The sequence below is a fragment of the Triticum aestivum genome, chromosome 2D (genome assembly GCF_018294505.1).
Source record: "Triticum aestivum cultivar Chinese Spring chromosome 2D, IWGSC CS RefSeq v2.1, whole genome shotgun sequence".
NCBI lineage: Eukaryota > Viridiplantae > Streptophyta > Magnoliopsida > Poales > Poaceae > Triticum > Triticum aestivum.
The window spans coordinates 148,069,139-148,093,700 of record NC_057799.1 but is presented as its reverse complement, the minus strand read 5'-3'; the positions used below and the strand labels follow the sequence as shown (position 1 = coordinate 148,093,700).

Below are 24,562 nucleotides of genomic sequence, written 5' to 3'. Positions count from 1 at the left end.
TGGTACACCATTGAGCAAAAACAGAGGAGAATCCGATACTAAAAATCATGTTGATGCATTGAATCCATCTTTCTCCAAAACCCTTGGCCCTGAGTATGGTCAAAATGGTGCTATGGTCAATCATGTCACAAGCCTTGGCAAGTCCAGCTTGAGAACAATGATATCTTATTTGGATGTGTGACATTGGTAAAGTACTCAAAGGCCCATCCCAAGTAGCCTTGGATTGATATGTCCTTTAATAAACCATATTGATTAACATTGACAAGTTTGAGTGTGATCTTTTAGAGTCTATTGGCCAATAATTTTGTGATGATCCCGAATGTACAGTTTAGGAAAGAGATGGGTCTGAAATCCCTTGGTACCAAAGGTGAGTCTTTCTTAGGAATGAGAGTGATGTAGGAAGCGTTGATGCTTTGTAGGTTGATATTACCATGATAAAAATACTGGATCAGTTTATAAAAGTCCTGCCACATGATGCTCCAGCAAGATTTAATAAAAGCTCCACTTAAGCCATCCGGTCCAGGTGCCTTATCAGTACACATCTCATTTATTACAACATCAATTCAACCCTTAGAAAAGGGCTCTTCCATAGCTTGCAGAAAGGTGTTACGTTGCAAAAGCTCGGTGAAATTTAGAAGGGGAGATGCGGGAATGGAACAGCTCAATCTTTGTTTGAAAGCTCTCCACATAATTGCAGTTTTGGCCTAATGGTCAGACTGCTCATTTCCTTGCTCATGTTGCAGAATAGAGATATGATTATGCATATACTTAGTGGTTGATTTTGCCTAAAGAATTTTGTGTTACCATCACCAAATTTGACCCATCTCACTATTTCCCTCTGTTTTCCAATAGATGCTCTATAACACGGAATTTTGAGGAGGTGCTCCTTGATAATAACTCTGTCATTCCACACCTCAATTAATAGAGGCATGTACTCTTCCAAGTATCATTTAGAATACATGTACTTCTAATTGTAATCTTAACTGAATCCACTTATGTATAAAGAATATCAAGATTTTGTCATAATAGCAAAATAAATTTTAGACTTGTCATGAAAACTATATAACCAGTGATGCATGTAAAAGGCAATAATGGTCAAAGATGGTGCTCTTATCATAAAGACTAATCAGCGCATTGGAGTTTTTAATGATGGTAGCAAGATTTGACAAATTCCTAGACTAGTTTTTCAGACTTTTCCTTAGCCTCTTGAATTTGGCAGTGAATCTTTGCAGAGCCAGTTTCTTGAACTTGTTGTTCCCAAATCCTTTGGACTACCTCCTTGAAATCATGGTGTTCTAAGCAAAAAGTTTTGAACTTGAAAAGTTTTGATTTTGGGATGCCAGTGCCAATTTGAACCACACGAGGGGTATGATCATAAATGGTTCTCGGGAGAGGGAAAGCCATGGTATATGTTTAGATGAAGCTTTTCCAAGAGGGGGGCTTCTTGCATATTGCACCAACTGAAAATTTCTGCCTTTAAGTACCAACCTAGCTCACTAATAGCAGCATTGAAGTGAAACATGGCATTCTGATCACCACCACTTCGGTTTTTGTTATGTGGATACCTGATGTAATTGAAATCCCACATGATTAACCGGTTTTTATCAGGTGGCATTTGAATGTTTTGAAACCAGTCAATGAATATTGCTCTATCAGCTTCTTGACAAGGCCCATAAATGTTTGTTAGGATCCACTCTTGCCCAGACTTTACAGAGGTGAAACTCATGCATAAGGAAAAAATATTTTGAAAGAGGTCTTGGAACCGGTTATCATTCCAAATGACAATTAGTCCTCCAGATGCCCCCACTGAAGGCGCAAACTCAAATTTGTTAAAACCTCTTGGACAGAAATTTCTGAGATAACTACTATCAAAATACTCACTGTTTGTTTCTTGCAAATAGATGATTCATGAACTAGACTCATCAATTTTATTAAAGAGCACTCTCCACTTATCTACTGAATTTATGCCTCTGATGTTCTAATTAAGAATTTTCCAGGTCTCATTCATTGCAACAGATGTAAGGATAAAATTGCAACTTAGATCAAACAAAATAGATAATGCTCAAACTGGCTGGCAGTGACAAAATAAGTAACTACGACTTCCAACAGGTAATAGCAAAAACAGTCTACCACTTAAAGCACACTAATAGTCTAGTACAAAGTTTTATTACAGGCCAGAATCTAAAGAGCTTCCATACATCCAGCACCTGCAGCCCTAAGCAGCAGGGGTTTCATTGTCCTTAACTGCTCCCTTCCCTCCTTTCTTCATTTTCTTCTTGGAGAGGATATCTTCAGTGGTATCCTTTGGGTTAACCTTGCAAAAGGAAGAATTCATATTTTTAACTACTTTGAAAGGCAGGGGAGGTGGATTAGCATGGCAGGACAGGCAATTTCTATTGGTGCAAGTTTTCTGCTTGAAACCATTGCATAAATGCTGAAGTCTGATGCTCCTCCTTACCTCTGATTCCACAAGAGGAGGTTTGCTCTTCCTTTTGTCCTGAACATGGACAGAACTGGTAGAGGAGGCTTGCACTGGCACCAACTCCATAGTGGAGTGACTTGAAACTTGTGGAGTTGAAAAGGGACCTGCTTCCCCTGAGGCATAGGGCCATGGTCCTGTAAATTGCATATAGGTGCTTGAGCAGAAGGGCACTTATTAGGAATAACAACGCTCACAAATTTTTTATGTGCAACTCCTTGACATATAATGATCCACATTTGAGAGGACAAGAACTGAGTGACCCATTCAAATTTATAAGTGTGAGCAGATTAGCGGAGATAAAATTTGCCTAATCAACAGGTACCCTGAATGATCTTATCAGAAGAAGCTGCATCAGCTAGAAATTGTGCCCAAGGATGTTCATCAGCAGAGGCCAAACCTAGAGTAGCCGAGGAGGAAAAGCTATCAGCTTCACATTCAAGAGCAGCATTCTGCACTCCAATGTATTTACCTTTTGTGGGGAAACCAGGTGGCATCTCAGTGTGGGAAGATGAGCTGAGAAGTTGTTGGCCCTTGGAGGTGGGAGAGTCCAACCTTTGGTCTTGAAGTGAAGAAAAAGACAAAGCAGTTGGCATCTGAGCAAGAGGCACAACCGATTCTTTGTCAGCATCAGCAGAAGGCCAATAAATCTTTCTCAATATCCAACAAAGGCCATTAAATCTTTCTCAATATCCAACAGTTGGGGGTCAGAGGCCATTAAATCTTTCTCAATATCCATTAGTTGGGGGGGGGGCTGTGCAATTTAGGAGCAACATTTTCTCTTCCAACAAGCTGTTCATTAGATTTCTCTCAAAGTCTCCAGCAGAGACTAAAGCTGGCTGAAGCATTTCAGGCCCTCGCTCCAGAGGAAGATTTTGTACTTGAATATCCTAATCTATGGTGTTTTGAGCAGCAGGTACTGGAGGGATCACCTGCTGAGACAGGGGCAGATTGAGATCATCCATGAGAGGCAAACCAACATTGCCAATAGAACCTGAAGTACTGGCCGTCCAAGGGCCTGTGCGAGCTGTGCGCTCGCACAGGGCCCCCAAAATCCTGGGGCCTCCAACTAGGATCCATATACATATATGTATAGTCTGAAAAATATTCAGTTTTAGGCCTTCTTGGGCCTGGTCCGGAGCGATCCGCTTTCCCGTCGCGTGGATGATGTAGATTGATCGATCATAGACGAAACGACAGCCCCAGCGCAGTACGTTCCCTAACTTCCGCTTCCAATTCCTTCCCTGATCGCTTGGCTTTCCATCTCCCCATCGCTTTCCGACTGAATCGGCGGCTCGACGGCGATCGCATTGCAGCCTTGCAGGTTCAGCGAGGCGACGGGCAAGAAGCGGAACTGCACGCGACTTTCGAGCGCTGGACGCCGCGCCGCCGGCAGCCGGCCGACACTGCCGCGGTGCCGCCCAACATGAAAGACCAACCGGTGTGGTGCCCTGCCCTCCCTGCTCCCTACGCTCTCCCCTTTTCTCTCATTTTGATACAAATTACAAAGTTGGGTTAATATGTTTGGGAACGATTTTTTGTGTAGTCGTTCAAGTTCAGAAGTAGTCACAGATTCAAGAATTTCAGTAGTTGCTCGTACTATCGTCCAAGTCCAAAATCAAGGTTCTATCTGATTGTAAGTTTTTCGAACTACTAGTACCTATACATGTCACAAGCCTATATTTCATGTGAGCTCATCAGTTCAAATAAATTGAAAGAGTATATATTTCATTGAAACAGAAACAATCATGCATTCTAGTTCTGGAAGAAAGTATGATTCTGGTGCCTTCAAGCGTAAGAAGAAACAGAAATTAGAAGAAGATGCTCAAATTCAAAGGGGTGCTCTTGATAAATATGTTGTGATAGTACCCCAAACTAATTCTGAAAATCATACTCCAAATGGTAATATTGATGATGGTCATGATGATAATGCAGTAGAGGTTGAGGTTGTCACTGCAGAAATTCATGAAGTTGATCATGGTCATGGTGATAATGCACAAGAGGATGAGATTGCCGCTACAGAAATTGATGAAGGTAATGATGTCAATATTTTAGATGATGATCATGATCCTAATATTTCGGATGACATGAATAATTCCATTCAGCTTGATATATTTGATCCTAGAAATTGGGATGGACTTGATCCTAAAAGATTAATTATGAAGATGTAATTGAAGATTTCATTTCAAGGAACACAAGATGGATGACACTTTTCAATAGAGCATGAGGTCAGTTTATTGGTTTTAGTATTTCGCATTGATACTTCAGAATATTCTAAGCATTGTATGAAATAACATAAATTTTAATTACATAATTAGTTGATTATGCTTGCGTATTTGTATTTTTTTTAATTTGGGGCCCCATTTTTCTTTTCGCACCAGGGCCCCGAATTCCTGGAGACGGCCCTGGTCAAACCACTGTGATCATTAGCTTCAGGCGTAGATGTTACATTATAAAGAAATAGCTAGGTGCAGAGTCTCATTCTTATTTCTGTTTGTTGGGCGCACCTGCACACCAATCACCAGGACACCCGTAAACCATCAAAGAACTTATGCACAGGTTGCAACGCCTGCTCTGTATTATATGGAATGTTCTCTTTCATTCCAGCTGACTGAACAGATGCTATTGTAATTCACTCATGATTGTTATTGATGCAGATATTTGTTTTGGTACACTATGAAGTTTATCGGCTCAGTGATGTAGTTTGATAGCTCAAGAGATAACCACCATAGAGATAAGCCATACGAAGATAATTAGATTCACTCAAAGGGCCATACAATTTTTCAAAATTTATTTGGTTGGGAATGAGCAGGGCGATGTTTGTATGTCTTGGACTTCAGTGTAACATGTTGAACTAAAAATATATCTATAGTAAGTTCTATAGCTAAAGATAAATGTTAGGAGTATTACTATTCGTAAGCTCTTAAACATGTTTGACTTCTTTAGATCTGTTCTTGTTATATTCATATATTGCAAGAGCAAAAGCTCCATGCCTCCAGCTAACTGAAAAAAGAGTAAACTAATCTCTTAGGGCATGAGTTGAAATTGTTGCATGGATTATCTCGCAAAAAAATTTGTTGCATGGATTCTAAATGATTTTTTTTTATTAATGATTTTTATCAAGCCTTGACCGGTCGACACTCGTGAATTGCTGGCCAATATATGCATAGCTCCCTTTAACTGAATGTGAACCTTATACTTTCTGGTTGTACAGATTGTTATTTATAACCATGACAATGTAATGCAACGAGTGGTATGGATGACATTTTCCTGAGCTGGTCAAAATTGTGAATGACAACTACCTCTACGCTAAGCTTGCCAAGTTTGTGGTAAACAAACTTGATTTGGCAGAGAAAAACATTCCAGCTCTAGTGGATCTAATTGGAGATGAAGACCAGGCAACAAATTCAGCCAGCAGTTTGGTAGGAGTATTAGATTGGCCTTTGCATACCACGTTACCAACTTGCAAATCACTACAAACTGTAATTGCTAAAAAAAAGTAAGTCAAGGTAATCAAGCTAAAGAACACCAAGAACAAAAGCATAGACACACCGATACACGTACACAGACGCATCTTACTGCATAATCTAACTCAGCTGCAATCTTACTGCATCTCATCAGTGATCACACAGACTGACAGACGCATAATCTACGCATGAGAAAATGCACACGAAGCATGAAGTGGAGTTACTGGATCCGGCTACAGCTAGCGGGTGAAGGCGTAGAAGACTATGCCAATGTAGATCAGCATGGCGGAAGGCACGAGCGTGACGAGCGGGATGACGGCGCCCCATGCAGCGGAGCCGCCGGCGCCGCAGCCGAGCCGGCCGAGCTTCACCTGCACCACGTTGACGAGGGCCATCGTCAGGAACCCGCACCCGCACACGGATCCCACCGCGGACGCCAAGATCCCGACCCGGAGCGCTGCCCGGTTGATCTTCACCGTCCAGCTGACGGCGGCTCCGGCGGCGGCGGAGGAGGCACGGCGGTAGTGGGGGAAGGTGCGGACGATCTGCTTGAGGCAGAGCGCGACGAGGCTGGAGAAGAGGAAACAGGCGAAGGCGAGGACGTGAAAGGAGACGAGGTCAGACTCGATGCGGTCCCCCGCGGCGCAGGCGCCCAGGTGGTCGGCGCCGTCGGCGAGGCCGGGCCCGTCGGAGGAGGGGCGCCACGCCAAGCCGAGGAACGCGGCGAGGGTGAAGAGAGAGTTCACGTTCACGATGCCGTCCAGAGCCGTGACCTGGATGCTCGTTCCCGCACCGCTGCGGCTGCCGCTGCCGGTGGCAGCATCGCCATGCTCCATGGCTTGGTTCCTTGGTTCGGAGGTGGAGTAGGATGCGGTGGGTGGGTTTGGGGATCGGGCAGGGGCTGTCGGCTGGTCGGTGTGACCGACTGACCGTGCGAGCATATGCTTACCTAGGCCAAAAATACCGTTTCACACAGACCTGGCCGGCCAGCACGGCCCACCAGGCATTCCTGATTTACGGGCCATGCTGGGCCGGCACTCGTACTGCGCTTCCTGGCCCAGGCACGGCACAACAAGGAAACGGGCAGGCCCACCGACATGTTTAGCCCACCAGCCCGCTTGATTTCGGGATGTTTGGGGGCGGGGTGGAGTGCGAAGTTTGTGTGCTCGGGCACCATGGTGCCCTTTTGTGAAAAAATATATACCAAAAACCATATTTAGAAGTTAAAAAAAATCAAAAACAATGCTGTGGAAACTTGTATGTATTCACTACGGATCCATGATTTTTTTTTGAAAAAATGTAATTTTTAAGCTGTACAAAATATCTGGCCCGAAAACAAAAAATTCTTGCCCATTTGAAAATACATATTTGTCTTTTTTGTACGCCACGTGGGAAAGTAAAATGTAATGATTTTTTGCACACATGTAGTGTGTGTGTATGTGTGTTTACAAAAAATTTCGAAATTTTTGCATTACAATTTTTTTTGAAAAACTAAAAAAAGAAATAAGAAAGGAAACGGGCCGTGCAGTGCCGGCACTCATGCCTGCCCAGCCTCGCAGCCCTAGACAAGCCACATGCCAGCACGCTCCGATTGTAGACGTGTTAGGCCATGCTCATCACGGGACGACGCGTGGGTTATCGGGCCAGCCCGCTAAGACTTGCCCATTTGGCCGCCATTGTTTTCACACAAGATTAGAAAAATAGAGCAGGTTGTTAAAAAAAGCAAGAAATGACTCATTTTACATAAGCAAGAAATGACTCACTCGCTCAATTTTACTATATGACATGTTTGCCACCGCCATAGACAACAGTGATAGGATAGCTAGGCTATATTAACAACGACGGTACCCGGCTAAACCACTACTGTTGCATGCACGGTAGTCATAAGTGGCTGGAGGCTGTGGTTGAGCCACTGAAAGAACATGCGGTGCCCCCATGTTTGGTTTTGGTAATTGATGACAATCTCTATGGACTAATGGTTGCCTTGAGTTATATTTGAAGGATTTGTCCATAGGCATTTTTTGAAGTCCATGTGTTGGTTTCAAGGAGTTTATGTGGTGACCAAGGTGTTATTAAGGAATTATTCAAAGATTGGTCATGTGAGAGTTGATCTTATTGCAAGCATGTCTTGAAGAAGAATATTGTGTGATCATTCATGTTTACCTTCAAGACATCATCCAAATGAAGAGAGTTGGAAAGAGTCAAGGTTGATCAAGACTAAGTCAAGAGTGAATCAAGTTGATCAACACACAAAGCGCACAAGATGTACCGAGGGATCAAGCGATCCCATGGTATGGTAAGCATTGTCAATTACGCTTTGTGTACTAACCCATGGTCTTCGTGAGAGTTCTTTGTGGGGTTAGGTTGCGGTGTGCAAGTTCAAGTGAAGCGGGCAAGTTCAAGTAAAGCATCACGAAGAGATCAAATGCTTGAAGCCATTGTGGTGACAATGGACTTGTGAAGATGTGCGGAAGGGTGGCTCACCCATAGTGGAGTATGGGGAGCACTCAACTAGTCTTCATCGAGCCAACGCAATCAAGAAAGGTGGTCCATCTTGAGGGAGTCAAGATCGTCATCATCTAGCTCAAGTGGACCATGTGCAAGGCAAAGGTTTGCTCTTGATAGGTTTTCTATTTTACCGGTCTCATGATGGTAGTTGGGAGACCGGGTTATAGGATCGATTGCCGTACTATCAAGGGGGGCTCTCGATGAGTAGATTGATCATATCGTTCATAGAGAGCTCAAACCATTGCATCCTTGCATCATCTTTACTGGTTCTTGTTTGGTTCTTCTCTTTGTGAGTTTTGGAGCTTATGGTCATCTTGATGACAAGCTCGAGTTCATCGAAAATGGAGTCCACTCGCATCTTCTATGATGTTTTCGATGTTGGAGGTTATGCCGGTTCTTCTCGGTTGGAGGTTTCACTCCTCTATTTGTTGGAGGTTATGCTGTTTTGATGCTACTCGTCGTCTTGTATCCAACAAGCTTGAGTTTGCTCAATTCGGAGCTCATATGAAGAAGTTTTGGCAGTTCTGGTTTTCCTTGGAGTATACTTGTTTTCGTGGGAGTGGCTTTAGGATGGCGCCAGCGGTAGTACCGCGGTACCCAGCGGTAGTACCGCTTAGGAGTCACAGGCGGCAGTACCGCTCCGCCGCGGTAGTACCGCCGGTGGGTCCTCAGCAGTAGTACCGCTGCGGTACCAGGCCCCTACCGCGTCGACTCGAGGGGTCATTTTTCGTGTCGGATTGTGCGGTACTTCGCAGCGGCAGTAGAGCGGCAGTGCCGCTCATGAGCGGTAGTACCGCCCTACCACCGCGGCAGTATCGCTCGAGTCTGTATCTCTCCTGCCCTCCTAACTCCACGGTAGTACCGCCCGGGGGAGTGGTAGTACCGCTGTTCTCAGCGGTAGTACCACTGCCTTATGCGGTAGTACCGCCCTCTGCGGGGCTGTTTTGGGGGTAACGGTTGGATTGTTCCCCCCACTATAAAAGGGGGTCTTCTTCCCATTCAACTTATCCTTTGAGCTCGTGTTCTTCCCCCATTGTTTACCTTCTTTGAGCTTGCTAACTCTCAATCCCTCCATGGATTCTTGCTAGTTTTTGAGGGAAAAGAGAGAGGAGATCTAGATCCACATTTCCACCAATCACTTTCTCCTCTATGTGAGGGGAACCCCTTGGATCTAGATCTTGGAGTTCTTGGTGTTCTCCTTGTTGTTCTTCCTCTCATTTTCCTCCCTAGCATTAGTTGCTTCGGTGGGATTTGAGAGAGAAGGACTTGGGCACTCTGTGTGCCCTTGCCATTGCATTTGGTGCATCGGTTTGAGTTCTCCACGGTGATATGTGGAAGTTACAAGTTCAGAAGCTTATTACTCTTGGGTGCTTGGTACCCTTGAGCTTGTTCCTCTTGGGTGCTTGGGCGCCCTAGACGGTTGGTGGTGTTCGGAGCTCAATCATTGTGGTGTAAAGCTCCGGGCAAGCGTCGGGGTCTCCAATTAGGTTGTGGAGATCGCCCCGAGCATTTTGACGGGTTCCGGTGACCGCCCCCAAGGGTTGCCAAAGTGTACGGGTTCGGTGACCGCCCCCAAGGGTTGCCAAAGTGTACGGGTTCGGTGACCGCCCCCAAGGGTTGCCATTTGTACGGGTTCGGTGACCACCCTCAAGGGTCCCTTAGTGGAATCACGACATCTTGCATTGTGCGAGGGCGTGAGGAGATTACGGTGGCCCTAGTGGCTTCTTGGGGAGCATTGTGCCTCCACACCGCTCCAAACGGAGATTAGCATCCGCAAGGGTGTGAACTTCGGGATACATCGTCGTCTTCGCGTGCCTCGGTTATCTCTTACCCGAGCCCTTTACTTATGCACTTTACTTTGTGATAGCCATATTGTTTCTTGTCATATATCTTGCTATCACCTAAGTAGTTTTTCTTGCTTAGCATAAGTTGTTGGTGCACATAGGTGAGCCGAGTTGTTGTAGGTTTTGTGCTTGACAAATTAACCGCTAGGTTTATTCCGCATTTGTTCAAGCCTCAACCGTAATTATTTTAAAGCGCCTATTCACCACCCTCTAGGCGACATCCACGATCTTTCAGCCACCCATTCAACTCACATTCTTCATCCTTCTCTTCCTAGTTGGGTTGTTGCCCTCCCCCTCTTCCATCCAAACTTCTCTCAAATTGATGTCATTTGTTAAGTGAATAGAATCATTTCCATCCTTGAGGCAACCTCTCGCATCCCACGATTTGATTGGTTGAAATTCCCTTGTTTGATGGCATTCTTCACTTTTGGGAAAAGCATATTTTTGTGTATTTCTCTCAAATCCGCTATTAAAGTGGTGGACCATGCGTTTGTATGTAGTATACGATGTGTAGTAAGTAGTATGCTTGTGGTTTATAGTAAAGCGTAGGATTAGGGTATGTGTTAGATTTTAGGGTCATGGTATGCGTTGGTAAGAATTATATAATGACATGGTGTGTTTTATACATTTGCTGTGATGTGCTTTACATATAACTAGAAGATATTCCATGTGTTGCTGTGGAATTTGTGGTTGATAAGCTCCTAAACATTCTGTGAAGACTAAAGAGAGATTAATATTATCGTGATGGGCTTCTTGGATAGACGTGAGCTAACTTTTGGAAGTTGTGAATCCAAATGAATATTTCTAGTTGGTTGAGGGCTCAAAATAACGGTTTACATCTTGAATGAACAAGTCAAAATACTTAAGTACTTGTTGTGAGCTAGAATATAGTGAATGAACAAATCAAAGTACTTAAGTACCTGTGGTGATGCTACGAAAAAGTGCAGGTTTTCCACTCAAATATGTTCGCCAAATTCATGAACCATAATTTTTGAATTGACATTTTCCAACATGTTTTTGACACATGTGGGTCAAATAGTAAATCATATTAATTGCTAGCTTGTACTTGTAGGCACTCAACCAAGAAAAATATGTTGACAACATGAATAGAGGAGAACCACCTACAACTGGCACCATATAAAGGTATTACCTCAGAAATAACTTTTACAATTTTTTATCTTAGCTTACAAATTTAGGGACGATGCGGATAAGTAGGTTCTCCAGATATGAAATATACAGCGAGAACAATCTACGACAAGCAAACTAGTAGACTAAATAAGAAAGAGAAACAAGCTAGCTAGCAAACAAACACAAGTAAAAGTACAAAAAGGAAAGACCACCCAAGTCGGAGACACGGATGTATCCCGAAGGTCATACTCTTGGGGGAATGCTAATCTCTATTAGAGAGGTGCGGGAGCCAAAATTCTCGACCACCACAAAGTGGCTCACCTTGGTCTCCATTTGATTCACCCTGAAACAAATGAGCCTCAAATCACCCAGGGTTGGTCTTGAAGATGACCATCAGACCTTTACAAACTTTTCGGAAGCACACCACGCACAAGGAAGCTTCCGGGCTTGAACCTAGCGCCCAAGAGTCTCAAATATCCAAGGGTAACAAGTTTGGTGATGAAAAAGTATGGGGGTAATGAATTGTTTGGTGGAACTATATATCGAGTGATTCTCTTTCAACCCTAAAATTTTGGTGGAGTTTGAGTGGATGGATTGAGAAAAATCGAGCTTTTAGGGTGTTGGCACTGGTGGAGCAGCTCAATTTCTAAGTTTTTTTGGTTGAACTACTAATCTGCTTCCGTTTTTAAAACTATGTTGCGAAACCACATAACCATGTCATCTCCCGAACAAACATGCAAAGCTACAAGAAAACAGAAACAAACACAAAAAGGATAAGGGCCCAACTATTCCTCTTCCACGTTCAACATCTAAAGGGGCCTTCTCACCCTGAGCCATGTCTCAAACTTATCCTTAGGGTTCTCCATATTGCCGCCTCCTGCAATATCCGTGCCACGAGAGGAAGGAATTTTTTCTTTGTTCGAGAAAGATCAAATCAATATTCTCTACTTTTGTGATTTTTTTTAACTCAGAACAAAATCCATTCCACAACTTAACCAGCTCAGTTATCTGATACGTCTCCAACGTATTTATAATTTTTGATTGTTCCATGCTGTTATATTATCAATCTTGGATGTTTTATAATCATTTTATATCATTTTTTGGTACTAACCTATTGACATAGTGCCAAGTGCTAGTTGTTGTTTTCTGCATGTTTTTTACATCGTAGGAAATCAATATCAGACAGAGTCCAAATGCAATGAAACTTCACGGATAATTTTTATGGACCAGAAGACACCTAATGGGCCAAGGCTGCGCCTGGGGGATGCTCCGAGGGGAGCACAACCCACCAGGGCGCGCCAGGAGGCCCAGACGCGCCCTGGTGGGTTGTGCCCACCTCGGGTGCCCCCGGACCACCTCTTTGCTCTATAAATACCCCAATATTCCAGAAACCCTAGGGGAGTCGACGAAAATCAATTCCAGCCACCGCAGAGTCCAGAACCACCAGATCCAATCTAGACACCATCACAGATGGGGTTCACCACCTCCATTGGTGCCTCTCCGATGATGCGTGATTAGTTCTTTGTAGACCTTCGGGTCTGTATTTAGTAGCTAGATGGCTTCCTCTCTCTCGCCGAATTCTCAATACAATGGTCTCTTGGAGATCCATATGATGTAACTCTTTTTGCGGTGTGTTTTTTGGGATCTGATGAACTTTGAGTTTATGATCAGTTATATCTTTTTATATCCATGAAAGTATTTGAGTTTCTTTGATCTCTTTTATGCATGATTGCTTATAGCCTCGTATTTCTTCTCTGATATTTGGGTTTCGTTTGGCCAACTTGATCTATTTATCATGCAATGGGAAGAGGTGCTTTGTAGTGGGTTCGATCTTACGGTGCTTGATCCCAGTGACAGAAAGGGAACTAACACGTATGTATCATTTCTACTAAGGATAAAACGATGGGGTCTATCTCTACATAGATAGATCTTGTCTACATCATGTCATCGTTCTTATTGCATTACTCCGTTTCTCCATGAACTTAATACACTAGATGCATGCTGGATAGCGGTCGATGTATGGAGTAATAGTAGTAGATGCAGGCAGGAGTCGGTCTACTAATCTTGGACGTGATGCCTATGTAATGATCATTGCCTAGATATCGTCATGATTATTTAAAGTTCTATCAATTGCCCAACAGTAATTTGTTCACCCACGGTTTGCTATTTTTCTCGAGAGAAGCCACTAGTGAAACCTACGGCCCCCGGGTCTATTTCTCATATATTTGCCTTTGCGATCTACTTTTCCTTTGCTTTTATTTTTAGATCTATCAAACTAAAAATACAAAAATACCTTGCTGCACTTTATTTCATTTGTAATCTATTTATTAAATCTATTACAAGTTTCTCCCGTCCACGCACCAATTTCTGGCGCCGTTACCTGAAAGGGATTGACAACCCCTTTAACATGTCGGGTTGATTTGTTATCTGTGTGCAGGGGCTGTTTACGTTGTGTTGCTTGGTTCTCCTACTGGTTCGATAACCTTGGTTTCATATATGAGGGAAATACCTACCGTTGTTGTGCTGCATCATCCCTTCCTCTTTGGGGAAATACCGACGTAGCCTCGAGTCGCATCAAAAGGAATTTCTGGCGCCGTTGCCGGGGAGGATCTTCAACATATACCAGGTTCCTAATCACAAATCTCATCTCCTCGCAATTTACATTATTTGCCATTTCCCTCTCATTTTCCTCTCCCCCACTTCACAAAAAATTGCCGTTTTATTCGCCCCTCTTTTTCTGTTCGCCGTTTTCTTGCCGGATCTATTTTTGTGTGCGTTCTTGTTTGCGTAGTCATGATGCCTCAAAGAAAATATTATGATGTTCCTTACCCAAATATTTTGCTTGAAATTGAGAAAAGTACTAAGGAATATATGACTACACAATTTGAGCACAATAAGTATTTTACTGAAGAACTTAAGGAGCACTCCGTTGTGCTGGATGCTATCACAAAACAACTTGATGATATTAGTAGAGAAGTTCGCAATCTCCAATCTAAGTATGCTTGTGCTGAAAGTTTGCTAGGAAAAATATCCGATGCACAAGCTACCTTAGTAAATCAAATGGCCGCTAAACCAATCTTGTTAGAAGATAAAAGCGATGAAGATCTTAAAATGATTGGTGTTTCTTCTATTGATTCCTTGTTTAGTAAAATTAAGATTGATGAAAAAGGGACTGGGGAAGAGTCAAATTTAGCTAGAAGGCGTCCCGATATTTCAGAGGGTGAAAATCTTGTTGGGAATATTGATGAAAGTGGGTTTGGAGAGGTCAAGACTTTAACTAGTGATGTGCCCACTCTTTTGGATTACAAAGACTTTAATTATGATAGTTGCTCTTTGATTGATTGTATTTCTTTGTTGCAATCCATGATAAATTCACCCCATGCTTATGAACAAAATAAAGCTTTTACTAAACATATCGTTGATGCTACGATGAAAGCTTTTGAAGAAAAATTGGAATTAGAAGTATCAATTCCTAGAAAATTGCATGATGAATGGGAACCTACTATCAAAGTCAATATTAAAAATTATGGGTGTTTTGCTTTGTGTGATTTGGGTGCTAGTGTTTCCACAATTCCGAAGTCTTTATGTGATGTGCTTGGTCTTACCGATCTTGAAGGATGCTCTTTAAATTTGCACTTGAAGGATTCTACTATTAAAGAGCCAATGGGAAGAATTAATGATGTTCTTATTCTTGAAAATAGGAATTATGTGCCCACAGATTTTATTGTTCTTGATATTGATTGCAATCCATCTTGTCCAATTATTCTTGGTAGACCGTTTTTACGCACTATCGGTGTCGTGATTGATATGAAAGAAGGCAATATCAAGTTCCAATTTCCTTTGAGGAAGGGTATGGAACACTTCCCTAGAACAAGAATTAGGCCACCATATGAATCAATCATGAGGGCATCTTATGGATCTCGAACCAAAGATGACAAAACTTAGATCCTTACTTTATGCCTAGCTAAGGGCACAAAACTATAGCGCTTGTTGGGAGGCAACCCAATGAATAAAATTTATTTTGCTTTTTGCTTTCTGTTCTTGAGTGTTTGCAAAATTATGCTACTATTATGATTGAGTTTTTTGTGTTCTAATTAGTGTTTGTGCCAAGTAAAGCCTTTAGGATCTTCTTGGGTGATAGTTGTTTGATCTTGCTGAAAAACAGAAACTTTTGCGCTCACGGAAACAATTTATAAAAATCACCAGAGCATGATAAAATGCCAATTATTTTTGCAGAAGATTAATATACAAATTACCCAGGTCGTCCTAATTTTTCAGAATTTTTGGAGTTACAGAAGTATTCGAAATAGTCAGATTGCTACAGACTGTTCTGTTTTGACAGATTCTGTTTTCTTTGCGTTGTGTGCTTGTTTTGATGGCTATATGGTTTTCTTTAATGAGTTTTTGACATAGAAAAGTTGGAATACAGTAGATATAATGCAAAAACAAAATATGAATTGGTTTGATACAGTACTTATAGTAGTGGTTTGCTTTCTTGTACTAACGGATCTCACGAAGATTTTGTTGAGTTTTGTGTGATTGAAGTTTTCAAGTTTTGGGTTGTCTTACGATGGATTAAGGAATAAGGAGTAAGAAGAGCCTAAGCTTGGGGATGCACCGGCATCCCAAGCTATTATCCAAAAATGAGCAAGCAACTAAGCTTGGGGATGCCCCCGAGTGGCATCCCCTCTTTCTTCTAACGACCATCGATATTTTACTCGAAGCTATATTTTTATTCGTCACATACTACGAGTTTTTCTTGGAGCGTCTTGTATGATATGAGTCTTTACTTGTTTTATTTTGTGTTTTAAGTCTTGATTCCTTGCACCTATTTGAGAGAGCCAAAATTATGTCATGACTTGTTAGAATTGCTCTCTATGCTTCACTTAAATCTTTTATGAGCTATGGACTTGCTCTAGTGCTTCACTTATATCTTTTTGAGCACGGTGTGCTTTAGTATTTTTGAAGAAATGCTTTCTTGCTTCACTTAGATTTATTTGAGAGTTAGTATAATTTTCAAGAAATTCTCTCTTGCTTCACTTGAATTATTTTGAGAGAAAGAAAGAAAAATTATGCTCATGATCTTCACTTATATTTGTTTGAGCTTATGAAAAGCAACACATGAAAATTAGTCCCAAAGTGATAGATATCCAAGAAGGATATAATAAAAACTTCATGAAGATCATTGGACAAAATAAACTTGATTCATAGTAATAGTTTTGAGATATGATGATGTGATATGTGAGTTATGTTGATGAGTAATTATGCTTTAGTAAGAATATTGGTGTTAAGGTTTGTGATTCCCTATGCAAGCACGAAAGTCAATAGTCATGCAATGAAATTATATCCTACTTGTGGTGCATTATTCGGTGTTAATTATGCTTAATGCTTGCTTACGAGATTATTCGTTTCTTGGTTGGTCGCTTCTCAATCTTTTGCTAGCCTTCATTTTGCACTAAGTATGATCTCTACTTGTGCATCCAAAAACCTTTAAACCAGTTTTGCCACATGAGTCCACTATATCTACCTATTTGCGGTATTCTTTTGCCGTTCTAAGCAAATTTGTATGTGCCATCTCTAATTTTCAAAATAAACTTCTCTTTTGTGTGCTTGTTCCGCTCACGGAGCGGTGAGGGGTGGCTAATATTTTCCATGCTAGATGTGTTATTCTCAAGATGAGTGTTTATTCACTTGTCATTGCACGAGAGTAAGGCAAAGGTATTAGGGATGCCCAGTCTCGAAATGAAAAATGAATTTACTTTATATTATCAAATAATAAATTCCTTGGAAAGTGTTGGTATGGAGGGAAACCGTGGATACAGCTAGCCATGGAAAGTGAAAGTATGGTTGAAAAAGGAATAAACTTTATTTTATGTTTGGGAACCGCCTATGATATATCTAGCATGGAAAGTGTTGGGAACTCTAAGTCATTTTCGTTGGTGGGAAGGATACACCTCCCAAAATGTTTTTATCTCTAAGTTTTTCACTTTGAGCTCTGGCACCTCTACAAATCCCTACTTCCCTCTGCGAAGGGCCTTTCTTTTACTTTATGCAATTTTTATTTTGAATTTGAGTCTCCACCTTCTCTTATAAAAGCACCAACTAGGAGGCAATATGATCGTACTTGAGTATTGGGTGTAGCTAATATACGAGTGTGTTCCATGAATGGATCAATTATTGAGCATGATGGGCTAGGGATAACTTATTTTAGCATTGATATTTTGAAAGACATGGTTGCTTGTTGATGTGCTTGAGTATTTAAATTATCATGTGAAAACTAGACTATTGCTTTGAACAATATAAAAGTCCAAATGTCCGTACTATAAAGAAAAATAATATGATATGACATGTTAGGCATCATTCCACACAAAAAATTCTGTTTTTATCACTTACCTACTCGAGGACGAGTAGGAGTTAAGCTTGGGGATGCTGATACGTCTCCAACGTATCTATAATTTTTGATTGTTCCATGATGTTATATTATCAATCTTGGATGTTTTATAATCATTTTATAGTCATTTTATATTATTTTTTGGCACTAACCTATTGACATGGTGCCAAGTGCCAGTTGCTATTTTCTGCATGTTTTTTACATCGCACGAAATCAATATCAGACGGAGTCCAAATGCAACGAAACTTCGTGAAGAATTTTAATGGACCAGAAGACACCTAATGGGCCAAGGCTGCGCCTGGGGGGTGCTCCGAGGGGAGCACAACCCACCAGGGCGCGTCAGGAGGCCCAGGCGCGCCCTGGTGGGTTGTGCCCACCTCGGGTGCCCCCCGGACCGCCTCTTTGCTCTATAAATACCCCAATATTCCAGAAACCCCAGAGGAGTCGACGAAAGTCAATTCCAGCCGCCGCAGAGTCCAGAACCACCAGAACCAATCTAGACACCATCACGGATGGGGTTCACCACCTCCATTGGTGCCTCTCCGATGATGCGTGAGTAGTTCTTTGTAGACCTTCGTGTCTGTAGTTAGTAGCTAGATGGCTTCCTCTCTCTCGCTGAATTCTCAATACAATGGTCTCTTGGAGATCCATATGATGTAACTCTTTTTGCGGTGTGTTTGTTGGGATCTGATGAACTTTGAGTTTATGATCAGTTATATCTTTTTATATCCATGAAAGTATTTGAGTTTCTTTGATCTCCTTTATGCATGATTGCTTATAGCCTCGTATTTCTTCTCCGATATTTGGGTTTTGTTTGGCCAACTTGATCTATTTATCATGCAATGGGAAGAGGTGCTTTGTAGTGGGTTCGATCTTACGGTGCTTGATCCCAGTGACACAAAGGGAACCGACACGTATGTATCGTTGCTACTAAGGATAAAACGATGGGGTCTATCTCTACATAGATAGATCTTGTCTACATCATGTCATCGTTCTTATTGCATTACTTCGTTTCTCCATGAACTTAATACACTAGATGCATGCTGGATAGCGGTTGTCACGACCGGTTTTTCAATAAAATAATTATTGAGAAACCAATCCCTGTTACGGACCAGCGAGGAAGAATTCCTTCTCACTGATAGACAATATATTGGTCACAGAAGAAAAATACCAGGAGTACTAAATATAATACAAGGTTGAGCAGAGACTGCCCAACAATTTATTACATGCACGCCGATAAAACAATACGGCGGATAGGGTGGCAAACTACTAACTCACGATAAAAACGATGGTGGAAATATCATCGCGAAGCGAGTGACATGATTCCGGAATACTACAACTCTTCGAGCGTCGGAGTGAGGCTCGAGAAGACTTATTGCGGGTGGCGGAAGCGTAAACGATACAAGTGACCAATATCCGGGATCGCGCAGGACTGACTGGGACTCCTCTAGGCGTCGGACGCGCTATCAAACTCTTCATCCAAGAGATCGCCTTCGTCAACATCTGGCCAAATCAACAAGCCAGGTGAGTACTGTGAAACTACTCGCAAGACAGTTCGGACATAAAGTATAACAAATGCAAACATGAAGCACATGAATAAGTTAACCAGAGCGATCAGACATAGAGATAATAAATACTGGGTGCCAAGCGAGGGTCTGAATGACGCCTCGAGCGGAAACTGCAGAATAGTAATGCGGGTGCCAAACGAGTGTCTGAAAGACTCCTCGAGCGGAAAATGCGGAATAATAATACAGGTGCCAAACGAGTGTCTGAAAGACTCCTCGAGAGGAAAATGCGGAATAAAAAATACAGGTGCCAAACGAGTGTCTGAAAGACTCCTTGAGCGGAAAATGCAGAATAATAATGCCAGAGTCGGGCGTCGGGGCGACACCACATAAAGGGCTTATAACAGAAAGTAAAGACAGTGCATGCCGCAGTCGGACGTCTGAGCGACATCACATAAAGGGCTTATATCGAAAGTGAGAAACGAGTACACGCCACAGTCGGACGTCTGCGACGTCACATAAAGGGCTTATGTCACAACTCATTAATACAATAGCTCGGAGACATAAATTATCACAAGCATGAGACACAAAATAAAGTTAGTCCATCAACTGGAATAACAATAAATCTGAGATTTTACCGCTTGAGCTTGTTCACCGGGGGCAAGATTTTCACACGGATAGATTTGGATGTAAAGTCTACATTACTGATCATGGATACGATGATTTGGAAAGAATTGACTCTGCAGAGTTTGTACTTAACCACAGCCAACGGATTTCAGTAGTCGCGGGGACTAGTTCCGTCTACGGTGTTCTGGAAGGAACACGTCTAACCAGTACACACCCAATTTAACCATCCGAAGCCAGGGATCACCCTCGGCAACATTCAGGAAAAACTCTGAGTCGGGGAGGCTACAACCTCGCGTAGCATGGGATCAAATTTCTATACGCGCGCTATAAGGGGGTGCCCCCCTCTCGGTCCCAACCGAAAACACCCATGCCCCCTGACCGAATGACTGGCTTTAATCCTGGGCCAAGGTACCATCATCCCGGCCTCTCTGTTTGGTGTGTACACGGAAAGAGGTTACCAACTTACTAAACCGTATCCTGGCAATGAGACATGTGGTAGCACGGAAAGGGGAAGGGACGATAACACGGCTCCAACCATGTTAACGTCGGAAAAGTCGGATGACACAAGGCTGGCATGCTACAACAGTACCACCTTGCTGCCCTTCATGTCACCACATGATTAGGCCACCTCTCATCAGAGGTCATCGCAATTTTGGAACATGCGGGAAAAGATCGATAACGTGGCTCCAACCACGTTAACATCGAAGAGAGTCGGATGACGCAAGGCTGGCATGCTACAACAGTACCACCTTGCTGCCCTTCATGTCACTACATGATTAGGCCACCTCTCATCAGAGGTCATCGCAACTTCGGAACAACCGGGTCGTTGCCTTACAAGCAACGAGGTATTTATCGACACTCACATGCCACGCACAAACTTTCACATGAACATGCAAAACATCTGCCATATCAAATGTTCAAACATGCTTGCCTAGTTCGGAGAAGTCGGAGTCTAGCTCGGCGAAGTTCGTGGCTCCGTCCCCTCTCCCGGAACCTACGGCAATCACGAAACGGGGTACTAACGTGAAAACCAACACATGCACAGAAACTTTGCCAAATATTTTTAAAGAAATCCCATAAAAAACTAGACAAAATTTGGAGATTGACAGAAAAAGAATCACTCAAAAATACCTTTTCATTAAAAAGTTATAAAGGTTTCTGTCCAGGGACCTTTCTGTAATGAAACAGAAAAGTTCCAGGGTTTTAACTGAGAAAACAGAAAACGCTTCGGCTGGGAATGCGCAAGCGCAAGGAGAAAACGTATTTTTCCCGAAGGCGCCAACAGAAAACGGTTCAGGGAAATAAAACAGAGGCTGACACGCGGGGCCCGCATGTCAGGTTTGAAAGCTCGCCGGCGCCCGAAGACGGCGATGGACGCTGGCGTCGAACCACGGCGAGTTAGGAGAAACAGAGGGTACCAAGAGCTTCAGTGTCTTCTTCCGCGTCGGTGGGTGGTGGACTCGTCCAACGGGGAGCACCACGTCGACGGCGACACTATCTCCGGCGGACGGCGGTTCGGGTGAGGTTGGGGAACTCCGGTGGAGGGCTGCAAAGTACGAATTGAGGCGCGGGTCAGAACGGGTGATGCAAGGAGAAGCTACTGGCAAGAGAATGGGGGCTGTGGAGCACACACGGGGGCGAATCGGGCTGGATCCCGTGGCGGATCGCGGCAGCTGGAGTCGAGGAAGGAGACCCCCTCGCGGCTCTTCCAGTGGCTGGGCGTGCTCTAGGGGAAGTGTAGGGCTGGTGGGTGCTCGAGTTGAAGCTCGGGGCCCCTATTTATAGGCAGATCGACGGGGTGGCCGTGAACGGAGAATCTCCGGCGAGCGATTACGGCGGAGCAGTGGGTTGGCAGGGGGTTTGAGCGGTCGAGCAGCATCAGTGGATGTTACTGGACTCGATTTGCAGCTGAACGGGGTTGGTCTTGGCGTAATGGCGTCTGCCCACGGTGAGGTGACCGCACGGGCTCAACGGCGGCAGAGAGCGCGCTCCGCGCCCTGGGGTTCACGACGAGAGCGGCAGCGCATTCGGGGGAGTGGACGGCCACGCGGCGGGCTCCGGTGGTTTGGGCGGCGCTGGGTGGAGTCGGCGGCGCCGTGTCTCCCGCTGGCGTCCGCAAAGCCGCCGCCGGCGTCGGTCACGGGGCGGCGCACCTTCTGCTGCTCGTCGCCGACGCCCGCAAGATGCCAGGCACTCGTGCGGTGCAGGAACGAGAGGGCGAGGGCGAGGAGCAAGGCGACGCGAGGGTACTGGCGAGATCGACGCCCGTTTTTGAAGAAAACGACAGCAGCCACTTGACTGAACTCTGAACTTACTGAATCTTGACAGTGACCAAGCATTGCAGGTGTTCGACAGTAGGTTTTGGTAAAGAGATAAATTTTTCTGGAGCTGTAACTTGGTGAGATGATCACTCAAAGCACCCAGGGGCTGCATGAATTTACTTGGAATTTTTGGAGAAGGTTTTGAATGAATTTCACCAAATTTGGCAAATCTGGTCCAAACTTGCAGCTGATGTAGTTTGAAAATTTTGAACTGGAGACCAGTGGATCTTCATGGTTCTAGGTTGAGGGTTCAAAGGACTAGGAGGGGAAAGAATTTTGGTGGTAAAAGTCCAAACAGAAAATGGAGTTCCTTTGTAAATCTCCAAGAGGTAGAATAGAAGGCAGAAAATATTTGAATAGAATTTGAATGGAAAATAAATACATGGGGAGGTTCAACTTGCTGGATTTGATGCAAATCATGATCTAGAGGTGAGGGAAGGGTTAGGAGAGAGGATTTGCACTTATGCCATGGCAAGAAGGAATAGTTGAAAGTGGCAAAGTACTTTCCAAAAGCCATAGTGCAAATTCAAGAAAAGGTTTTCAAAAGTTATTCTCTCAAATGAAAAGCATTTTGTCTTGAGCCCAAATGAAGAGCAAGAACTCCCCAGGTCAAAGGCAGATCTTGGGTGAATTCAAATCAAATTTTTGCCATAAAGAAAAATATTTGAGAGTGAGAGTTCTCTTGAAGAAATTTTTTAAATCACTCCCTTCAAGTCAAATAAAAAAATCTTTTTGAAAAATTCAATAGAAACTTGGGTGTCACAACACCTACCCCCTTAGGAAAAATCTCGTCCTCGAGATTTCTGCTGATCCTCAAATAGATATGGATACTCTGCTCGGAGGAAATCTTCCCTTTCCCATGTGGCTTCATCCTCAGTGTGGTTGCTCCACTGGACCCTGAATTTTTGTCGTTTTCTGACGGGTCCTCCGTTCAGACTCTTCTAAAATCTTTACTGGCCTTTCTCTGTAGGTGAGATCTGGTTGCATATCAATGTCCTCATGAGGTACATGTTTCTCCGGGTTACTCACACATTTCCTCAACTGCGAGACGTGGAATATGTCATGGACGTCTGACAGCTCCTTGGGTAGGTCTAGCTGGTAGGCTACCGTGCCTCTTCGTGCCTTCACACAAAATGGTCCAATAAATCTTGGGGCTAGCTTCCCCTTAATTTTGAACCGTTGCAGACCCCTCATAGGAGATACTCGGAGGTATACGGAATCACCAGGTTCAAAGCTGACCTCACGATGCTTCTGATCATAGTAGCTCTTTTGTCGGCTCTGTGCTGTCTTGAGTCTGTCCCTGATTTGTTTAACTTTTTCCTCGGCCTCCTTAAGCATATCTGGGCCAAAGATACGGCTGTCACCTGTTTCTGACCAATTCAATGGGGTACGACACCTCCGTCCGTACAATGCTTCAAAGGGTGCCATTTGCAAACTGGTTTGGTAACTGTTGTTGTACGCAAATTCGGCATACGGCAAACTCTCTTCCCAACTGGATCCATAGGTGAGCACACAGGCTCTTAGCATATCCTCTAGGGTTTGGTTTACACGTTCTGTTTGTCCATCTGTCTGAGGGTGGTATGCTGTACTGAAAGCTAGTTGCGTGCCCAGAGCTTGTTGTAGGTGATCCCAAAATTTGGAGACGAATTGGGTGCCTCGGTCTGATATTATAGTCTTTGGGACTCCGTGCAAGCAAACTATACGGGAGAGATAGAGTTTTGCCAGTCTTTGTGTGGAGTAGGTAGTCTTCACGGGAATGAAGTGAGCAACCTTGGTTAGTCGGTCTGTGATGACCCAGATGGCGTCATTTCCACACTGTGATCGGGGTAATCCGACAATGAAGTCCATTCCGATTTCATCCCATTTCCACTCCGGTATCCTGTTAGGCTGGAGTAGCCCTGCTGGCTTTTGGTGCTCGGCCTTGATGCGCTGACATGAATCGCAACAAGCAACGAATGTGGCTATATCTCTTTTCATACCGTGCCACCAAAATCTTTCCTGAATGTCCTTGTACATTTTGGTTCCTCCAGGATGTATCGAGTATGGAGCGGTGTGGCTCTCCGTCAAGATCTGTTGCTTGAGTTCCTCAATGTTAGGTACGCAAAGTCTGTCCCGGTACCATAATGTTCCTTCACTGTCCGTGACGAATTCTGAAGTCTTACTACGGTTCATTTTCTTCTTTATGCCTTCGATACTGGGATGTCCCTATTGAGCCTTCTTGATTTGTTCCACTAGGGTGGGTTGTATCTCCAGGTTCGATATGGTGCCCTCAGAGACTAACATCATGTTGAG

At 43.6% G+C, this 24,562-nt stretch overlaps 1 protein-coding gene across 1 annotated transcript; it reads right to left on the bottom strand.

The window, feature by feature from the left end:
• Window positions 1-5,992: 5,992 nt before the first annotated feature.
• On the bottom strand, window positions 5,993-6,866 carry LOC123052273 (uncharacterized). The gene has a single exon (XM_044475402.1). The coding sequence runs from the start codon at window positions 6,780-6,782 to the stop codon at window positions 6,186-6,188; it is 597 nt and encodes a 198-aa protein (XP_044331337.1). The 5' UTR covers window positions 6,783-6,866; the 3' UTR covers window positions 5,993-6,185.
• Between the last annotated feature and the right edge of the window lie 17,696 nt (window positions 6,867-24,562).